At 43.0% G+C, this 16,896-nt stretch overlaps 1 protein-coding gene and 1 pseudogene across 1 annotated transcript; both read left to right on the top strand.

Annotated features, from left to right (window-relative positions):
- The first annotated feature begins 443 nt into the window (after window positions 1-443).
- Window positions 444-734, top strand: LOC103365436 (calcium-activated potassium channel subunit beta-2 pseudogene; annotated as a pseudogene).
- A 2,556-nt stretch (window positions 735-3,290) lies between these two features.
- Window positions 3,291-16,601, top strand: LOC103365433 (meprin A subunit beta-like). Its single transcript, XM_008292866.1, has 15 exons — window positions 3,291-3,332; window positions 3,466-3,493; window positions 4,260-4,310; window positions 4,393-4,436; window positions 5,623-5,701; window positions 5,790-5,907; window positions 6,902-7,080; window positions 7,191-7,409; window positions 11,908-12,057; window positions 13,323-13,538; window positions 13,796-14,052; window positions 14,917-15,127; window positions 15,252-15,428; window positions 16,062-16,303; window positions 16,463-16,601. The coding sequence occupies exons 1-15, from the start codon at window positions 3,291-3,293 to the stop codon at window positions 16,463-16,465; spliced, it is 2,016 nt and encodes a 671-aa protein (XP_008291088.1). The 3' UTR covers window positions 16,466-16,601.
- Window positions 16,602-16,896: the final 295 nt, after the last annotated feature.

Here is a 16,896-nt window from a genome sequence, read left to right as displayed (position 1 = left end):
TGCTCCTCCCCCTCGTTATGCGAGTCGTTAGCGCTCCTCCCGCTACAGTGGGGTTCGTCAGGGTCTATGGTGGCTAGGTGTGGGTGTGGTTTCATCTTCCTTTACTTTCTGTTTTGAGCAATTCTCCAGACCCAAATGTTCTCAGTTCAATTATATGTGGAATTTTCCTACAACATACAGTATTATATTCAAGCTGCATGCAGAGGATGAAAAAAAAAACATCCCCACCAGGATTATATCCATGAAGGCATGGACTGGCCATCAGGAAGTTTGGGAGTTTTCTCAGTGGACTGTTCTTCTTACTGTTGTGTTTTTACTTATTCAAGATGCCTCTGAGCTGCTGCTACAATCCACAACAGTCGGTTTAACCTGAATGTGTGACACCAGAGAAACCGAACACAACTTTCCCTGTCCTTCATCTTTTCTTCCTTCCTCCCTGTCAGTGCTTCTACATCCCAAAGTGCCGGAAGGACTACTCAGCGACGCACACCATCATTCAGAACATTTCTGATCGTCTCCGGTCTCAGCGCACCATTCAGTGTTTCGCTGACCCCACAGACAGATCGGACAGCGCCATCCTCACCCAGATCTACGGCCGGGTCGCCGTCTTCCACTCCCTGTTCTGGCCAACATGCACTCTGATTGGAGGAACCGTCATCATCGCCATGGTGAAGCTGACACAGTACCTGTCCATCATGTGTGAGAGGCTGAGCCGCATCAAGAGGTGAAGATCTGGACGGCCACGAGCGACGATGGAAGCTCCTGATGTATGGACAAGGGGGCGACTACAGCGGGTCTACGGGTCGAGACTGGAAGGTGTTTTCTGTCTGAGACAGCTGGACTGCTGAAAGACACTGACAATCTCAAAGCAGCTACAAAGACAAGCGGGTTTTTCTACAAAGGGTCAAAATTCAGATTTGACGATGATCCCAATGTGTTGTGCAGCTTGTCACCACAGCTGGTGTTTAAAGCTCAGTTACAATCGTTGAAATTGTCGTTTTTGTTGGCCAGTAATTTCATCAGATTTGCACAAATGTGACATGCTGTGCTCAGATAGCCACCTGCTCCACTCTCTGGCACAACTAGTTTTATTGCCAAAATGTCAACCAGTTCTTTTAAAGACAGGTCATCATCTTCTCAAACTGCAGCTTGGCACCAAAAAGTGACTTTTCAGCCCCGTGTTTATCATCTCTGTTCTGATCTGTGTGAAGATCAAGTGGGGTTTGGCTTAAGGGCTTGATGCCTTAAAACAGACACAAGTGGAGTTTTGTGCCTTCGAGTCGTTTCACTGAAGCAGACTTCTGTTCGTCCACTTTCTGTTCGTGTCCCTTTAATTTTTCCAGATGACTTCAGTAAGTGCAGAGTGTGATCACAGTGTTTTCAGGCTTTTCCTGCATAAATGGATTTTTGGCACAAAGACATGTCAGCCAGAGCCAAAGGAAAACCACCGGTGCCAAAATGATAGCAACTGAGAATTGTTTTTTAAATTAACCCGTTTTGTGAATCAGGGCTTTGCTCACCTATTCGTACATATGTTGGTTTTTACATGTGGCCATTACGAAAAGGAAACTGCATAGACTTCCTGTCAAAAAACACAACACAGAGTCACTGCCTTCACTGTAAATCACACAAACTGTTGTGCATTGTCACCCACAAACTGCCATCAAGAGCTTGTCTTCGCCGTCTTAGTTTTACAGGTTTTTGGCGAGTGATTCATCTGAGTTTGATTCGGTAGGTCACTGCTAAAGAAACCTCTTTAAATTTGTTGTCAGGGGCTCCGTGGCTGAAAGGACCAGAGAACATGATTCCGTCTTTGGTTCGATGAAATTCTGCAAAAGCAAACAGGTGATAAACAGAAAGGTTTCCCGTCATCTCGTCTGGATGCCTCTTTTCTGTCTAACACCAGCGTGAGCTCACTCACCACATCCATTACCGCTAGACTGGTGCAGATGTTGGTGGCGTCCGTCCAGATTCTGCACATGATTGCAGAGAAACAAAGGAAATGGCCTCCTGACAGGAAAACCAGTGAAGCCCATTTTCTCGCACTGGGTTTTATTTTAGCTCGTCACAGTTAAACCATGGCTGGCTCTGATTGGTTTAAATGTTCTTTCCAAATAAGTTTTGTTACAGGAATCAATGTGCTGCCAAATAAACACAATGTGCCTCTTGATAACAACCGTGACCGTTATTACTGATCGATATGATTTGGTATTGGTTACTACAAGCTCTTTCATTTTGATGTCACCAATGTTAAATATGGTTTCTATCAAGATCACAGCATTCAACCAAACTGCACACTCCTCATGTACTAGTCTTAAAGGTACCACGTTGTTCACATCTGCATAAATATACAGAAAAAGGTTTCATTATCTGTTTTTATTCAATGTCTAAAGCTTCTGGAGACCATTTATCATCATGCCATTTGGTTTAATGATTCTAAAATATGAAGTTGTAGACTGTAAAAAAAAAAAAAAGTTTAAATCCCATAAAAAGGACTTGAAAATCTGACAGCAACGTTCCTGAAAAATACGTTTAAAAAAAATAACATTTGAAAACTGTAAAAATAACTGCAAATATCTGTAAAATAATATATTTTTTAGCAGATTTAAATAAAGTGAACCAGCTCCATTTTACTCATGTGACAGAACAGATTGCTTTTTAAACCACAGATTTGTGACGAGCTTAACGAATATTATCAGTAATTTAGCAAAACAAGGAAAATCTGTAAAATTACATTTATTATTTTTTAATATTAATATACATTTTCCTCAGTATTTTGTGCTGATTTAAATATAGCAGAGATAGCGTAATTTAACAAATGTTATAAAACGCCTGACGATGTGCTTTAAGTCACATCCATGTACCATAAATCAGATTTAAATCTTTAATGACGTGCTGTTCACTGATCAAGGTGAGATGAACTTTTTTAACCTCCTGCAACAGTTTATTATTTTAACTGTGGCAGCAACTCTTTTTTTTCCACTTAGATTTTTATTTGGTTTTTATAAACATAATTACATAATTTTCCATTTACTGTCCGTCTGTTCTTCTTGTAGTCACAGTTTGTGGGTTTAGTTTTTACAGATTTCTTCAATAATCATCAACCATTGGTCCTTTGTAGCAGCAAATCTTAGATAAGCTAATCCTGACTACTGAATTAATAATTAATTAGACATCTGTGTAATCTCCCGAGTCATAAAAGTGATCATGCGAATGTTGCATGAACGTCTTGGACAAAAACAAAGCGACAACCTGCAGAGCTGCAGTCGGTCGACTCTGCAGCTGAAGTCATGGTGCTCAGGTGGATCGTTGTGCTCCTGGGTCTGGCGTCGGTGAGTGTAGCGCCGTGCATGTGGATAAATCAGAACCGTGGCTGCTGCAAATGCTTTAGTGTGGTGTTCTCTACTGAGGAGGACGTCAGTCTGTTGAACCAACTGATTATTGTGCTTTCTCATTTCCACACAGACGGCAGCCAAGCTAACAGGTGAAACAGGTGAGTCGAGTAATACGATGTTCGTTGTTGATGATTGTTGAAGGACGTTTCAGATGACTGGTGACTCTGTTTTGACATCCAAGGCCCTGCTTTACTCTACACACAGCAGCACTGAACCTATGATGCTTTAAGGTGTCCCGAGACCTTCTTTATATCACACCGGGCTGCATATTATTGTCCCACGAGGAGAAATTTGAGGCAGATTATGTCCAAAAAGATCATCAGAGTTATTTTAATCTATGTTAAAGTCACAATTCTTGACTTTAGGGACAAAACATATTAATTGCACAAACATTTCCCTCAAAGTAAAACTCAAAATAACCTTCAGAATCTAAATAAAAGTGCTTATCAGACACTAAAATGTACAGATGTTCCCTAAACGTCTTACATGCAGGCTGGACGTCTGTGCTCAGAAACACCTCTGGTCTCCAATCAGCGACTGCATTACAGTGTAAAGAATGAAATGAGGTGTTCTAATGGCAGCTTTACCCAACCTGAAACCACGCGACTTTATCTGCAACAGTGGAGGTTTCAACAAGTGAAGCATTTCAACATTGCAGTCATTATTGTTTATGAAGTGTAAGAACTGTGCAGCCACTGGTTGACGTTTGATCAATGTGGCTGCAACAACACAGCAGTGTTTTAAGATCATTTAAATATAATTTAGTTCATTTTTAATTTAATACAACCTCAGATTCTGACGCAGCTTTTATCTTGTCACAGTTCATGGTGATGTAATCTCATTATTATCGTTTCCTTCCTGCAGAAACTGACGTCGACGAAGGCCACGACTGGGACATCTTCAACATCAACGAAGGTTTGCTGACTCGTGGTGTTTCTGTTTGGTTTTGCAGTAAAATGTGAGGACTTCCATCAATGAGCTTAATGTTTCTTTGCAGCGGCAGGAATGGACCTGCTGGAAGGAGACATCGTTCAGGATGAAGTGAGTTCATGTGACTCTGCTGTTAATACTGGACTCAGCCAGGACTGTACTCCAGTTATGTTTGTGATTGTGTGTGTGAAGGATTGTTTAGAAGTGAGATAATACATTTTATATGACATTATAGTTCAATTACATTCGATATGCATGAAAAGAAAACTACCTCCATCAGGAATTTGGTTGTTCCTGTTGTGCTCTTGTGCAAACATCTTTTTCACACCTAATTTTAGTAAACAAGCACCACAAAGTAAAACTAACGTCACGTATCATCATGTTTTCTACGTTGTCCGAGGTTTTCAATTCAATTTTTTTTCAATTCAATTTTATTTGTATGGCGCATATTTACAACAACAAGTCATCTCATAGCGCTTAACAAGGCAGAAACACCCAACAATCCAAAACATCTGGATTCCCTATAAGCTTCAGCAGTCTGCAACAGTGGGAAGGAACCGAAAACCGAAAAAAAACCTCCGACAGAACCAGGCTCAGGGAGGGACGGCCATCTGCCTCCACCGGTTGGGTGGATGTAGGATGAATTATACAATGTAGTGTCCAGTTAAACAAGTTATTAGAAGTTATTGTCCTTTTGTTCCTCCATTTCAAATGGACCAATGAAATATTCCATGTCATAGTTGGTGGAGGTAACAGGAGGCATCATGGTGGGGCAGCAGGATGCAGAAGGTGAGGCCAGCGGCTGTAGTTCAGGAGCTCCAGATCCAGAGACATCCACAGAGAGAGCAGGCGCAGGAGAACCTCGGGGGAGTCACAGAGTTTTGACTGATGCTACTTGAATTAAACCATCTGCTGCTCGTCTGCAGCAGCCTGAGAGAGTTCATGCCACTGACTGTTTGTCTCAACAAGTCGACTCCTAACTATTCCAGTTTTCTCAAAATCCAATAAAATTTATGCTACTGTGACAAAACTTTGATAAATTTTCCATCAAACTGTATTGATTTTTTTTTTTTTTTACAAGTAGCCTCAAGTATCAAAAAAATGTGAATGTAAAAGATTTAATGTTCAATTAACTTGATTTTTTCTGCAATCAATTTTATACAAAGACAAACTAGTTGATCAGCTGTGACACGTCTGTCTCGTACAGAGAACAGCTGACTGTATGAGCACTACAGGAATCAACCTGTCGCTGTGATAGGTCATTCTAAAACGTCGCTGTGTTCCTCATTTCCATCAGACACTCGGCAGAAACTCCATATTATCGGACGCGTACCGCTGGCCGACAACCATCCCCTACTACCTGGAGGAGAGTCTGGGTAAGGCGTGATGAAAACAGCACTCATCATGAACCAAATCAAGACGCTTTTCTAAACGTTTCTTCGTCCTGCACTCGGTGGCGTGTAGATATGAACGCAAAGGGAGTGATCCTGAAGGCGTTCGACCAGTACAGGCTGAAGACCTGCATCGACTTCACACCGTGGAGCGGCGAGAAGAACTACATCTCTGTGTTCAAAGGCAGCGGGTGAGTCCAGGACAGATGTTCACTGAAGGTAGTTTTTGACTCTTTTGTGTCTTGTGACGAGTTTATTCTAAGGCTGCAACGATTCGTCTGCATAATCGGTGATGTCACCATTCTAAGCTGACACATGGCGTTTTTCTTAAAGGCTTCAACTCATTGGAACAAATATTTTTCTGCTGTATCGCAACGTGGCATCAATCCGCTCGAGTCACTGGTCAGCTGCACTCAGTGTTACGGCTTCAGTCAATGACTCCATCTGAAACTTGGATCTTTTGGGGGTTTGCAGTTCTTACCTAAATCTTTTTGATCTATTTTTATTATGTTGAAGTTTCCAGTTGGACTCGACAGTTTTGCTGTTTTATATGTAAACCTTTCTTTAAGTTTTCCACTGTGCTGCAAATATACAACAACACACAGTTTGTCAAAATAAGAGGATTCAATTAAATGTTTTTGTAGATGAATCAACAGATCTATAAAATCGTCAAGAGATTCACTGACAGAAAAACACTGATCTAGTTTTTTCACTCCAAACCTGTTCATGGAAACAAGTCTGATTCCCTTTTTCTTTTTTTTTTTAATTGATTCGACTGTTATAAGGAAGCGCAGCTACTGTTTTATTCATCAAGCATTCCAGGCTCAATGGTTGCACAGCGAATGTGTGCAGATATTTTTACATCAACAGCAGATCAAATGACTTTGTGTAAGCTGAAAGGTGTCACCACGTAGTGACAACCCAACAGGGAATTATCACCCGGCTCCACCGAGTCCGTATAGAAAATAATGTTGTATAACGCTTTACAGCACATTACACATGTGACACAGGAAAATAAAACGTCCACAACTTGTGTCGTGAAGAACACGAGGTCACAGATTTTAACTTTTTCTACAAACGCCCGGTGCTGTCAACACTCTGACGCGCTGGCAGGTGCTGAGTTGGAGCTGCAGGTGAGTATCCCAACCGTTTAACCTCTGAGTGTCTCCCGTTCCCCTGCTGTAGATGCTACTCCTCTGTAGGCAACCAGCACGAAGGGAAGCAGCAACTGTCCATTGGCAACAACTGTGACCGTCTGGGAACCGTCGAGCACGAGTTCCTGCACGCTCTGGGCTTCTGGCACGAGCAGTCCAGAGCTGACCGAGATGACTACGTCGACATCGTGTGGGATCAGATTGAACCTGGTGCGAGCATGTCCACAAAGCCAGTATCTGGGTTTACTCAGCGGCTTTCAACGCGGTTCCATTCTTGTAAAAACAAAAGGCTGAATCCTTCCTTTCCGTGTTTTCCTCAGGTAAAGAACACAACTTCAAAACCCGCGACGACAGCGAGTCCAGCGCCCTGGGCGTTCCCTACGACTACGGTTCCGTGATGCACTACAGCAAAACGTCCTTCAACATCGCTTCCGAGCCAACCATCGTCACCAAGCTCCCCCAGTTCATGGATGTGATTGGTCAGAGGATGGGCTTCAGTGCGAGTGACCTCACCAAGCTCAACCGCCTCTACAACTGCAGTGAGTCATAACTGAACAAACCACAATGTTTGAAGTATTGTGGGGTAAAGAGGGAAGCCCTGAGCGACAGCACGTATGTACCTGTAGAGTTCATCAACTTAGGTGTTGGTGGACTTTTTCTGGGGACTGATGAATGAACTTCTGTTACATTCAAGCAAAACAAGTTCACCCAATGCTGGTTGAGCCTGTCAGTGGTAAAGCTCTCTGTATTACACACAATAACTACGGGTTAATTTTAGTTTCTGTGGCAACATTCCTGCCCTGGTTCACCAGTAGAGATGCATTTGACATGAACTGGTTTGTCAGAGGTGACGAGGGGAGCAATCATAGTGGCACAGTCACAGTGGACGACAGCAGCTGTGGTGAAAACCTGCCAAAATTGTCTCGTGATGCATTAGGTGTAAAAATAATACTTAGCAAAACAAATACTTCGCTAACGACCAACTTAAAAAACATATGAAACACACTGAAATAATATGTTGTCTGGAATAAACATCAAATTGTTTCATTAAGGTTAAAACTCACATTTTTGAAGGATGACTTCATTTTGATGTGTTTAGTTTCTGCCGTTACACGTCTACATCATCATGTAACTCATTAGCATATCGCCTAATTAGCGGCTACTTTAACACATCCTCAAACAAGCTGAGTGCAGCGGCCTCACCGTCCACTATTTTTTCCTCGCTTGTGCCAGAGCTGCAGCCCTGTACTCAGAGATCTGAAGTTACGGTATGTATTCAGCATTTTGACATTTTCGTGGGGCCAGCTGATTAGCTAGAGCAGGATGGGCTTTTCAGGAGGGAGGCCTGAAAGAGACAGGAGCTGAAACAGAGTGTTTCAGAGGGAAAGAAGAGGAGGTCCAGCAATGCGCAGTGGGAGAAAACCAATTATGGTTTTTGAAAATTAAAGCATCTAAATATGCAAGCAGAGCCCAAATATAAATGCAAAATCCTTTAAATGTGCATAATATGGGCTCTTTAAGTGAGTTAATCAGGGTGGCCCTCAGAGCTCAATGCACTGCAATATTCTGTATATATTTAAAAAAAATAAAATAAAACATGTGCAAGGAGACGAAACACAAGAAATTAGGGGAAAAAAATCAGACAACAGGGGCACAGAATGTACAGGGAGACTGCTGCAACAGAAACACTGCAACGAGCACATGATCCAATGGAAATGATTTCAGGTGGCACCACGTGGTGCAACATCATCAAATAAATGTTAACAAGAAAACGTGAAACAAACGATGGACAGACTTAAAGAAAGTCTGGACCACATGAGCATCATTGACATGTATGTGACACTGAGGCCTCACCATGACAACAGGGCTGGATGTTACTGACATTCAAACAACAAGGCTGAGCATTTAATCAACGTACATGTCATCCATACAGCAATCTGGCAACATCTAGCTCACAGGGGATGCATTTTTTTTTGTTTAAGATGTCTTGGCCTACAAATCATCTCACATCACAACTCCTGTCAAAATAATCTCAATATTTTTTCTTGCATATCGTTCAGCCCCATGTGTACCCACCAGATATTCACAATGACAGCAACTTTTATCAACATGAGCTTCAACACCAACAGGAGTTACTATAGTAAGTGTATATATACACTACTGGTAGAGACCTGAATACCTGGTGACCATCAGAGATGAAGCACAACTACAGGACGACAGGATGCTGCACCACAAGCTGGCAGATCAATGTTAGACCAAACTCCAGAAAACCAACCACATCCACTCACAGAACCACCAAGGCAGCAAAAAAAAATAACACAATCAGGACTGAACAGGTCAGAACAGAGTCTCCAGCCAAGACCACTGAATCTGAGCCTCAGCAGCAGCAAGAACCCAAAGAACCCAAAATGTGGACAATCAGTCTCAGTCAGTAATGATCTTTGTAATTCTCCTACAGATATATGAAGCTTAAACTGTGGGGACAGACAGAACTACTCAAACCCAGAAGCTCCTGATGGACTGGGCCAATAAAGATCCATAAAAACCCATCAGACTCACCGGAGCTGTCCATCATTTAAAGATGAACTCCATCCTCCTTTGTTTCTTTATAAATACGACATGTTTGCAGTGAAAAGCTCCTTATCGGTTCCCATGGAGGCCGGTGCCGACAGTCCACCTGCTCAGTCCGACTTCTCGTTTTAATGCGTTAAACGGCTGAAACCGTAACTCCACGGCGCCGGTAGATGCCGGTGCGTAAAGTTCACACGCGCTGCAGCACAGATGTTTCTGCTGAAGGAGAGTCTGGGAATCAGAAGGACTTTTTCCTCCAAACACCAGCCGTGATGTGCGTTACTGTCCGTTCCGTTTTATATCCGGGTGAAGGCGGTCGGAGTTCCGCGGCTGAAGGCGCAGAAGGCCGCGTCACCGGAACCGGCGGTCCAACTGTCTGTAGGCTCTAAACACGCGCTGTGCCGAAAACTGATGTTAGTCCACACAAGCAGCTATCCTCATGTGTCCTCTGTGTTCTACATGAACCAATTCAGTCTTTTTTTTACCAGTTGAAATAACTTTAAAGGACCAGTTCAACTCATTTGATGACATTTTCCACCTGCCAAACAGTGACTGTAGCCCCTACAGGGTGGATGAAATGTTGGTCATGCATCATTATTTTCATTGTCGATCAACCTGTTAATTATTTTATGGATCAATTTGTTAGCCCTTTGTCAAAATCTTTGTAAAATCTCAGAAAATAGTGAAGCAAGTTCAAAGATCACGTCCTCCTACATCTCCAAAAACATTCAGCTTCCTGTCATGAAGAGTGAAAGAAACAATAGAACTTTACATTTTTTTAAAGCTGGAATCTGAGAATTTTTTCTCAAGAAAATTACTCAAACCAATTAATCAATGATCAAAAAAGTTGTTGATAAATTTAACAGTTAGCAAACTGATGGACTCATTGCATCTCTAGTAGAGTCTAAACATCAGGCCAAAGTATAAAGATTCTGTGGTCGCAGTTATTCAGTTACAAGAAAAGTTTCACAAAGACAAACCTTCTGCTGTTGTGTGCATTTGCATGTTGTGGCTGTTTGATCCACATACAAGCAGCTGTGGATGTACACAGACTGAGTGGTGATCAGTATTTGGCACAACACCCTGTTCCAGATCTGAGCGAGGATGTCGTCCAAGATGTAGTCTTATGTTTCATCTCCCCGTCTTCTGGTCTTTCTCACCAAACCGCCCTCTCTCTCTCTCTCTCTCAGTGGGGTCAGAAAAGTTGCCAATTCTTGCCTGTTTTGTTCTGCAGGATCCCAAAAAAACAGAAAAATGAAAAGCAAAAAACAAAACTGGAAAAAAAGTCAATAAAGTGCAGAAAATGAATTGTTTGACACTCAACAAAATCTACACACATGAAAACAGACACTGAAGTACAAATGAAATGATAAAATCTCATTTTCTGATCTCTAGGTCAGGAGAGAAGGCATCGTTGGCTCCACTAGCTCTGCCATCCTCCACTTTTACATCTCGCTGAAAGTTTGTAGAGAGAAAAACTTGCATGAGAATCGTGGATCTTGAGGTGAATGCATGAACACGGGAAAGAAACTGAAATATCGACGTCCTTTACAAGCCACCAGACATTACGTGTGATCTGCAGTACATGGATTAAATAAACCTGCAGGGAAGAGTCCTTTAGGTGTTTGAACAATCAATAAACCAAATCACATCATAAAAAACAATGATGCCTGCAAGACAGGGTTAGAGTCTATCTGGCAAAGGCTGATGCTAGTGTACATCAATAATCTATAATCAGCCCTCAGTAATGAGCCCGAGGAAGCTGTAAATAACTGGAGGTGACACAAATGCTCAGGTAATTATTTATTTTTCATGCACCAGTTATTGTGTGTGAAGCACAAGCAGACACCTAAACCCATCTCTAATAAGCAGATTAACATTTATCAAGCTAAACCAGCATTTGAAGCATCTTATTAAAGGTTTATTTTCAGGCTTATGAGGTAGACACACAGTACTTGCGGGTCACACTTGTGCTGTTTGTCTGCAGTGTTCAAGTTATCAAGCTGCACAATCCTGTATGATATCAGCACTTTGTTCCTGGTATCAACCGGACTGCAGCTCAAATAAAAGCTGGAAGTGTGACAACACAGCTGATAAAAGGTGTTGCAGTCATAAACGTTTACATAACATGTTTTCATCAGATAATCAGTGATTGTTGATACGATGAGGCTGATGCACCTGCTTGACCTTTGAATTGGTTTAAAAGTCTGGTTGGGATAAAACCCTCTTCTCACTGAAACCCACTAAAAGACAGATGAGACAACCCCACGGCCTCAGTCGTCCTGGAGTTGGCCTTACAAACACTGACTAGATTTTCTGATGGACGCCTGATTTCATTTGCTGCACGAAGCTCTTTCAGTCCACCTTAACCAGGACTACTTTGCACTTGAAAAATCATTGAACAGATTGTCCCTGGCCTACTGTACTGAAGCTTTCTCACTCTAACGGACTGTTTCCTCTCCACAGCCACGTCTTCAACCTTCGTGGACAGCTGTAACTTCGAGGAGGAGAACATCTGCGGGATGGTTCAGGGTCCCAGCAATGCAAAGTGGGAGCAGCGGAGCTCTGTGACCGGAGGGCCTCAGTCCGACTTCACCAACATGGGACAATGTGAAGGTGATCACAGATACGTGTGGTGCTGCTGAGATCTGAGCTGCAGATTCCTGGAGTTTTATTATAAGCCTGAAAGTTTCCAAAAAATAAATAAATAAATAAATCACACCACAAAAATATCCAGTACATTCACAAAAACCTGCATCATGGATTGAAAAGTGAGGAGGAATGTAAAGTAGGTACTAGTGCTGAAGAGAAAAACAACATGTGGTCTGTTATCTTCACCTCATCATGTTGTTGTTGTTGTTGTTGTGCACCTGTAAAGCAGCTGAGATGATTTACAACAGCATCATGGACAAAGTACAGGCTGGATGTTTGAAGGTCAACGAGTGATTTATTGATGATGGAAAGGAGTTACTGTGTGTCAGCTGGAAAATAACTCAACTGCTGAAACAAACTGTCGGCCATTTATATCACAATGATGGAGGAGGAAGTGTTTTTTCACTGATTCCCTAAAAAGCAGAAACATGTTTGTTTTGGTTACTGTGCTGGTGACAGAAATGCAAACTCCATGGAAACAATTACACCAAAGTTCTGTCGTTAGCATCCCATAAGACCACTGCTACTACAGGAACTCCTACTAGGATAATAATATATGTTCTCTTTTATTATAACAAGTCCCAGGATGCTACACAAAACAGATGATAAAACACAGGCGATAAAACCAAGCAGACAAAACACCAAATATACAAAGAACAACATAAAATAACCAACAAGCAAACTGACATAGTAAATACATAAAGAACAAAGTAAAATATAAAAGAATAAAATAAAATAACCTCAGTTAAGAGAAGGTCTTCTGATCAAAAGAAAGTTTCCAGGAAAGTTTTAAAAGAAGACACTCACGCTGTCAGTCTGATCCTCTGAGAGCGTTATTGAGTCGTTTTGGTGTCTTCAGTTTTCTTCTACATTGCAGAAGATAGTGAGAAAAAAAAAAAACATTAAAAATAAGCGGCTCTGTCCGTACGTTTTACTGAAACAGTTAATGAGATGTACAGAAATACCATATTTCTATAATGCTGAGATGAAAACAGACATTTACATTTTCTTTTGCAGATTTTCTTAAAAGATTTGTTTTATATTTAGATGGAAGCTCCCCAAGTGCAGCAATAAAACCCTGTAGTTTGAATTTCTTAAATATAGTTATTGACCAATTATTCAACCGTTACAGGTGCTCATACGAAGCTGAACGTCCCGTTAGCAGTCAGCTGTAACATGACAGACTGCTGAGGCCTAATCTCACCGGCTGTTTGGTTGTTTTCTTCCAGGGAAAGGCTTCTTCATGCACTTCAGCACGGCCTCTGCTCCGCCCGGTGAGCGAGCTCTCCTGGAGAGTCGCTGGCTTTACCCCAAACCTGGAGCTCAGTGTCTGCAGTTCTTCCTCTATAACTCTGGCTCAGCCGACGATGTCCTCAACATCTGGGTTCGGGAGTATGACGGTTCCAACCCCAGCGGTAAACTGAAGCTCTTCAAGAGCATCTCAGGTAACGAACAAAATATTACACAATGTGTCGTAATGAATAGTTACAATTCAAGACGCCGTAAGTTTCTGGCTTTGGGGACACCTAGTGGTCGTATCAGTGAATTTCATTTTCAACAAACAAACACCAGCAGAATCCGACAGGGTTACACTGAGTTTGGAAAGTCTACACACAGATGATCTAAAGCTGGTGCCCGATTTAAACATGTAAATAAATGATTGGGTACCGTGTTATCACTGGTCTCTGTGCTTTCTTCACAGGAGGCGTCATGGACTCCTGGGAGCTGCATAACGTAAACCTGGATGTGACCCAGAAGGCCCGAGTGGTTTTTGAGGCGGTTAGAGGAAACGGTCCGTCGACAGGAGGTCTATCTCTGGATGACATCAACCTGTCGTCCACACAGTGCCCTCAGCACATCTGGCGCATCCGCAACATCAACAACCTGATGGCCACCACACCAGCAGGAAGCAAACTGTACAGTCCTCGCTTCCTGTCTCCAACGGGTTACTCCTTCCAGGTGAACAGCTTTTTTTTAAAGCTTCATTCTTTCATTCTAGATAGGTTAAAAAAAAAAGGACGTTCAAATATCAAGGTCGTGGTCAACAACATACAAAACCAAAATCACACAACTTAAATTAATTGTGTGAATGTTGAGCAAAGGATCTTCAGCAGCAGGATTATCTCTTAATACAACCAGACGTCAGCGAGGTATGACTGTATAGCTGGGATACTCCAATCAGTCCCTGCATTAAAACCCACTTGTCTAAAATTGTGTAGGTCTCTCGTGTGCCCCTAAACCAGCTCTGACCCATCAGGCTAAGGACACTCTGGGGTTGTCCTCTGGTGTCTGTGCGTCTCAAACATTGGCAGTGGATCCTCGGGGTGCTGTGGGTTTCGGAGTGAACCTCCATCAGATTGGGATCCGGGAAGTTTGGAGGTCTGGTCAACACCTTGAGGTTTTAATCAGGATCCTTGAGCTGTAGGTTTTGGTGTGTGGTAGGGGTCGCTGTCCTGCTGTGGGAGGCTGTTGAGGAGGGCCAGCACCATGGGGAGGTGTGTTGGGTCTGTGGTACACGTCAAAGTAACATCCACATGAATGCCAAGACCCAAGGTTTCCCAGCAGAACATTGCATTGTCATTTGTGGATCTCACCCCCAAGGCTAAACAAAGGCACCTCAACCCCTCCGCTTTGTCGTGTGGAAGAATTTTACGTCTGACCTACCTGTTGTATGTTTACTAATCCATGATTGCAGAATTGCTGTTTGGGAAGCAGTGTATTAGCTAACCACAAGATTCTCACAGATTTGAGCCCTGCTGCGACAATTTTGTAAATAATCCAAAGCAAAATAAAAAAGTACTGGCAATGGTTCTACTTGTTCAGGTCGGCGTGTACCTAAATGGACGCAGCGATAGTCCAGGCAAGATGGCCACCTACTTCCACCTAACCTCAGGCCCCAATGACCACAACCTCAAATGGCCATGTCCCTGGCATCAGGCAACCATGGCCCTGATGGATCAACAGTCTGACATCAGGCAGCACATGAGTATGCACCGGATGGTCACCACTGATCCCAACAAGATGTCCTCTGATGGTAAGAAACACGGGAAGAGGTTGCAGTGTTCAAATCTTGACCGTCCACAGCTTCCTGAAGTCATTCTGTTGTCACACATCGACTGGATCTTCAGTGAGTTGCTGTGTTCACCTGTGTTTCTCAGGCACCGAGTACTACTGGGACAATCCCCAGAAGGTGGGCTCGAAAGTGACGGAGTCTGACGGCAGCTACTACTATCGAGGTGCAGGCTACGGAACAAGTGCCTTCATCACCCACGACAGGCTGAAGAGCAGGAACTTCATCAAAGGAGACGATGCCTTCTTCCTCCTCAGTCTGGAAGGTGTGGAGTCTCTGAGACACTAGATGTTTAGAAGATGTTACACATGCTGACACTGCTGAGCCAGAACAAAAAGATCACCCCTTCCTTGATAGGCTGTTAGTCCTTTGCATGTTGATGAAACTGCTCACCAAGGCGTTAGCAGCAGATACTTTAAGTTTTGAATGTTGGGAGATGGAGGTTTAATAGATCGGACTTGTTCACCAAAACCCTGCCACCAGTTGATGATCTGTCCCTCCTCTGACCACTGTTGGTAGCTCAGCACTGCAGCTAGTCTGTAGTGTCTCCCCTTAACAGCTACTATATCCCGGGCCACCGTTACAGCTCATCTGGTGGAGCTGACGTCCCATGTACAGGAGCTATAGTCCCCGATGCAGCGGCCATGAGTTCGAATCTCGCTCATTGCCCTTTGCTGCAACTTCGTCTCCCCCACATTCCTGTCTCTCTCTCAACTGTCCAATACAATAAAGGCAAATATAAAATAGCTTTAAAAAACATCTATTATATGCCAAAAATCACATGTGAGATAATGATTCACGTCTTCTGTGAGTGATCAGTGTTTTGGCTCATCGGTGTCTATTTAAAATCATCCTGTCTCTGAAACGTCACGATGGCTGTCTGTCTGTCTGTTCTCAGATATATCTGACCTGTTGAAGCCTCAGTCTGCTGCTCGCAGTCAGATGAAGGCAGCAGAGGAATCAGCGCCACATGGAGCTGCTGGTAACCCCACAGTGGTCACAGCTGTGGCAGCATCTGCCGGGGCAGCCATGCTTGTGGTCTCCATGCTGATTGTGGGGTTCGCCTGGAGGATGAGGAGGAGGAGACAGCGGGGGAGTGACGAGGAAGTGATCGTAGACGACATGCAAGGATTCAAGGAAGTGAGCTGAACTGTTAGTCAGGACGAATCCCTTTGTGTCAGCAATTATCTGCTGAGTGTGCAAATGAGTCTGAATCAAAAAAGAACCAGCTCTAAACGTGTCTGTTTTTCATCACAAGAGCACCTGAACAAAGACTTACCGTCTCTTCTCTCTACCCAGTGACGGGCAATGAAAGGAAAGGCTGGATTTGAAGCCGACTCAGCAGAACAGAGGACACATGACGTCAACGGATCTCTACAACAAATTCATTGGGTTGTTGTGTAATCTGACTTTGTTAGAAATAAAATCTCTGACAGGATTTGTCTTCAAATCATTTGTTTCTTGCATTCGACCGTCTTCCTCAGCAGAGGGCGAGAAGTTTACAGTGATACAGGTATACTGACTAAATCAGTGTGAAAGATTCAGACTCTTTCTTGTTCTAGGATTTATGGTATTACAGCTTTGCTGTAGTGCACAAAATAATTTCTTGAGTCCTCTATCCGTGGTTCCATAAAGGTGCAGACTCTATAGGTTGTTGAGAGGGTTTGTTACAGCTGAGAGAAATTCAGTGTGTAGTTCCAACAGCTGCCACTGAGCGGCGCCCCACTCCACAT

The sequence above is a fragment of the Stegastes partitus genome, unplaced genomic scaffold, assembly GCF_000690725.1.
Source record: "Stegastes partitus isolate 25-593 unplaced genomic scaffold, Stegastes_partitus-1.0.2 Scaffold839, whole genome shotgun sequence".
Lineage (NCBI taxonomy): Eukaryota > Metazoa > Chordata > Actinopteri > Pomacentridae > Stegastes > Stegastes partitus.
Note: the sequence above shows the minus strand (reverse complement) of the source record. Positions and strands in the feature narration are given on the sequence as shown.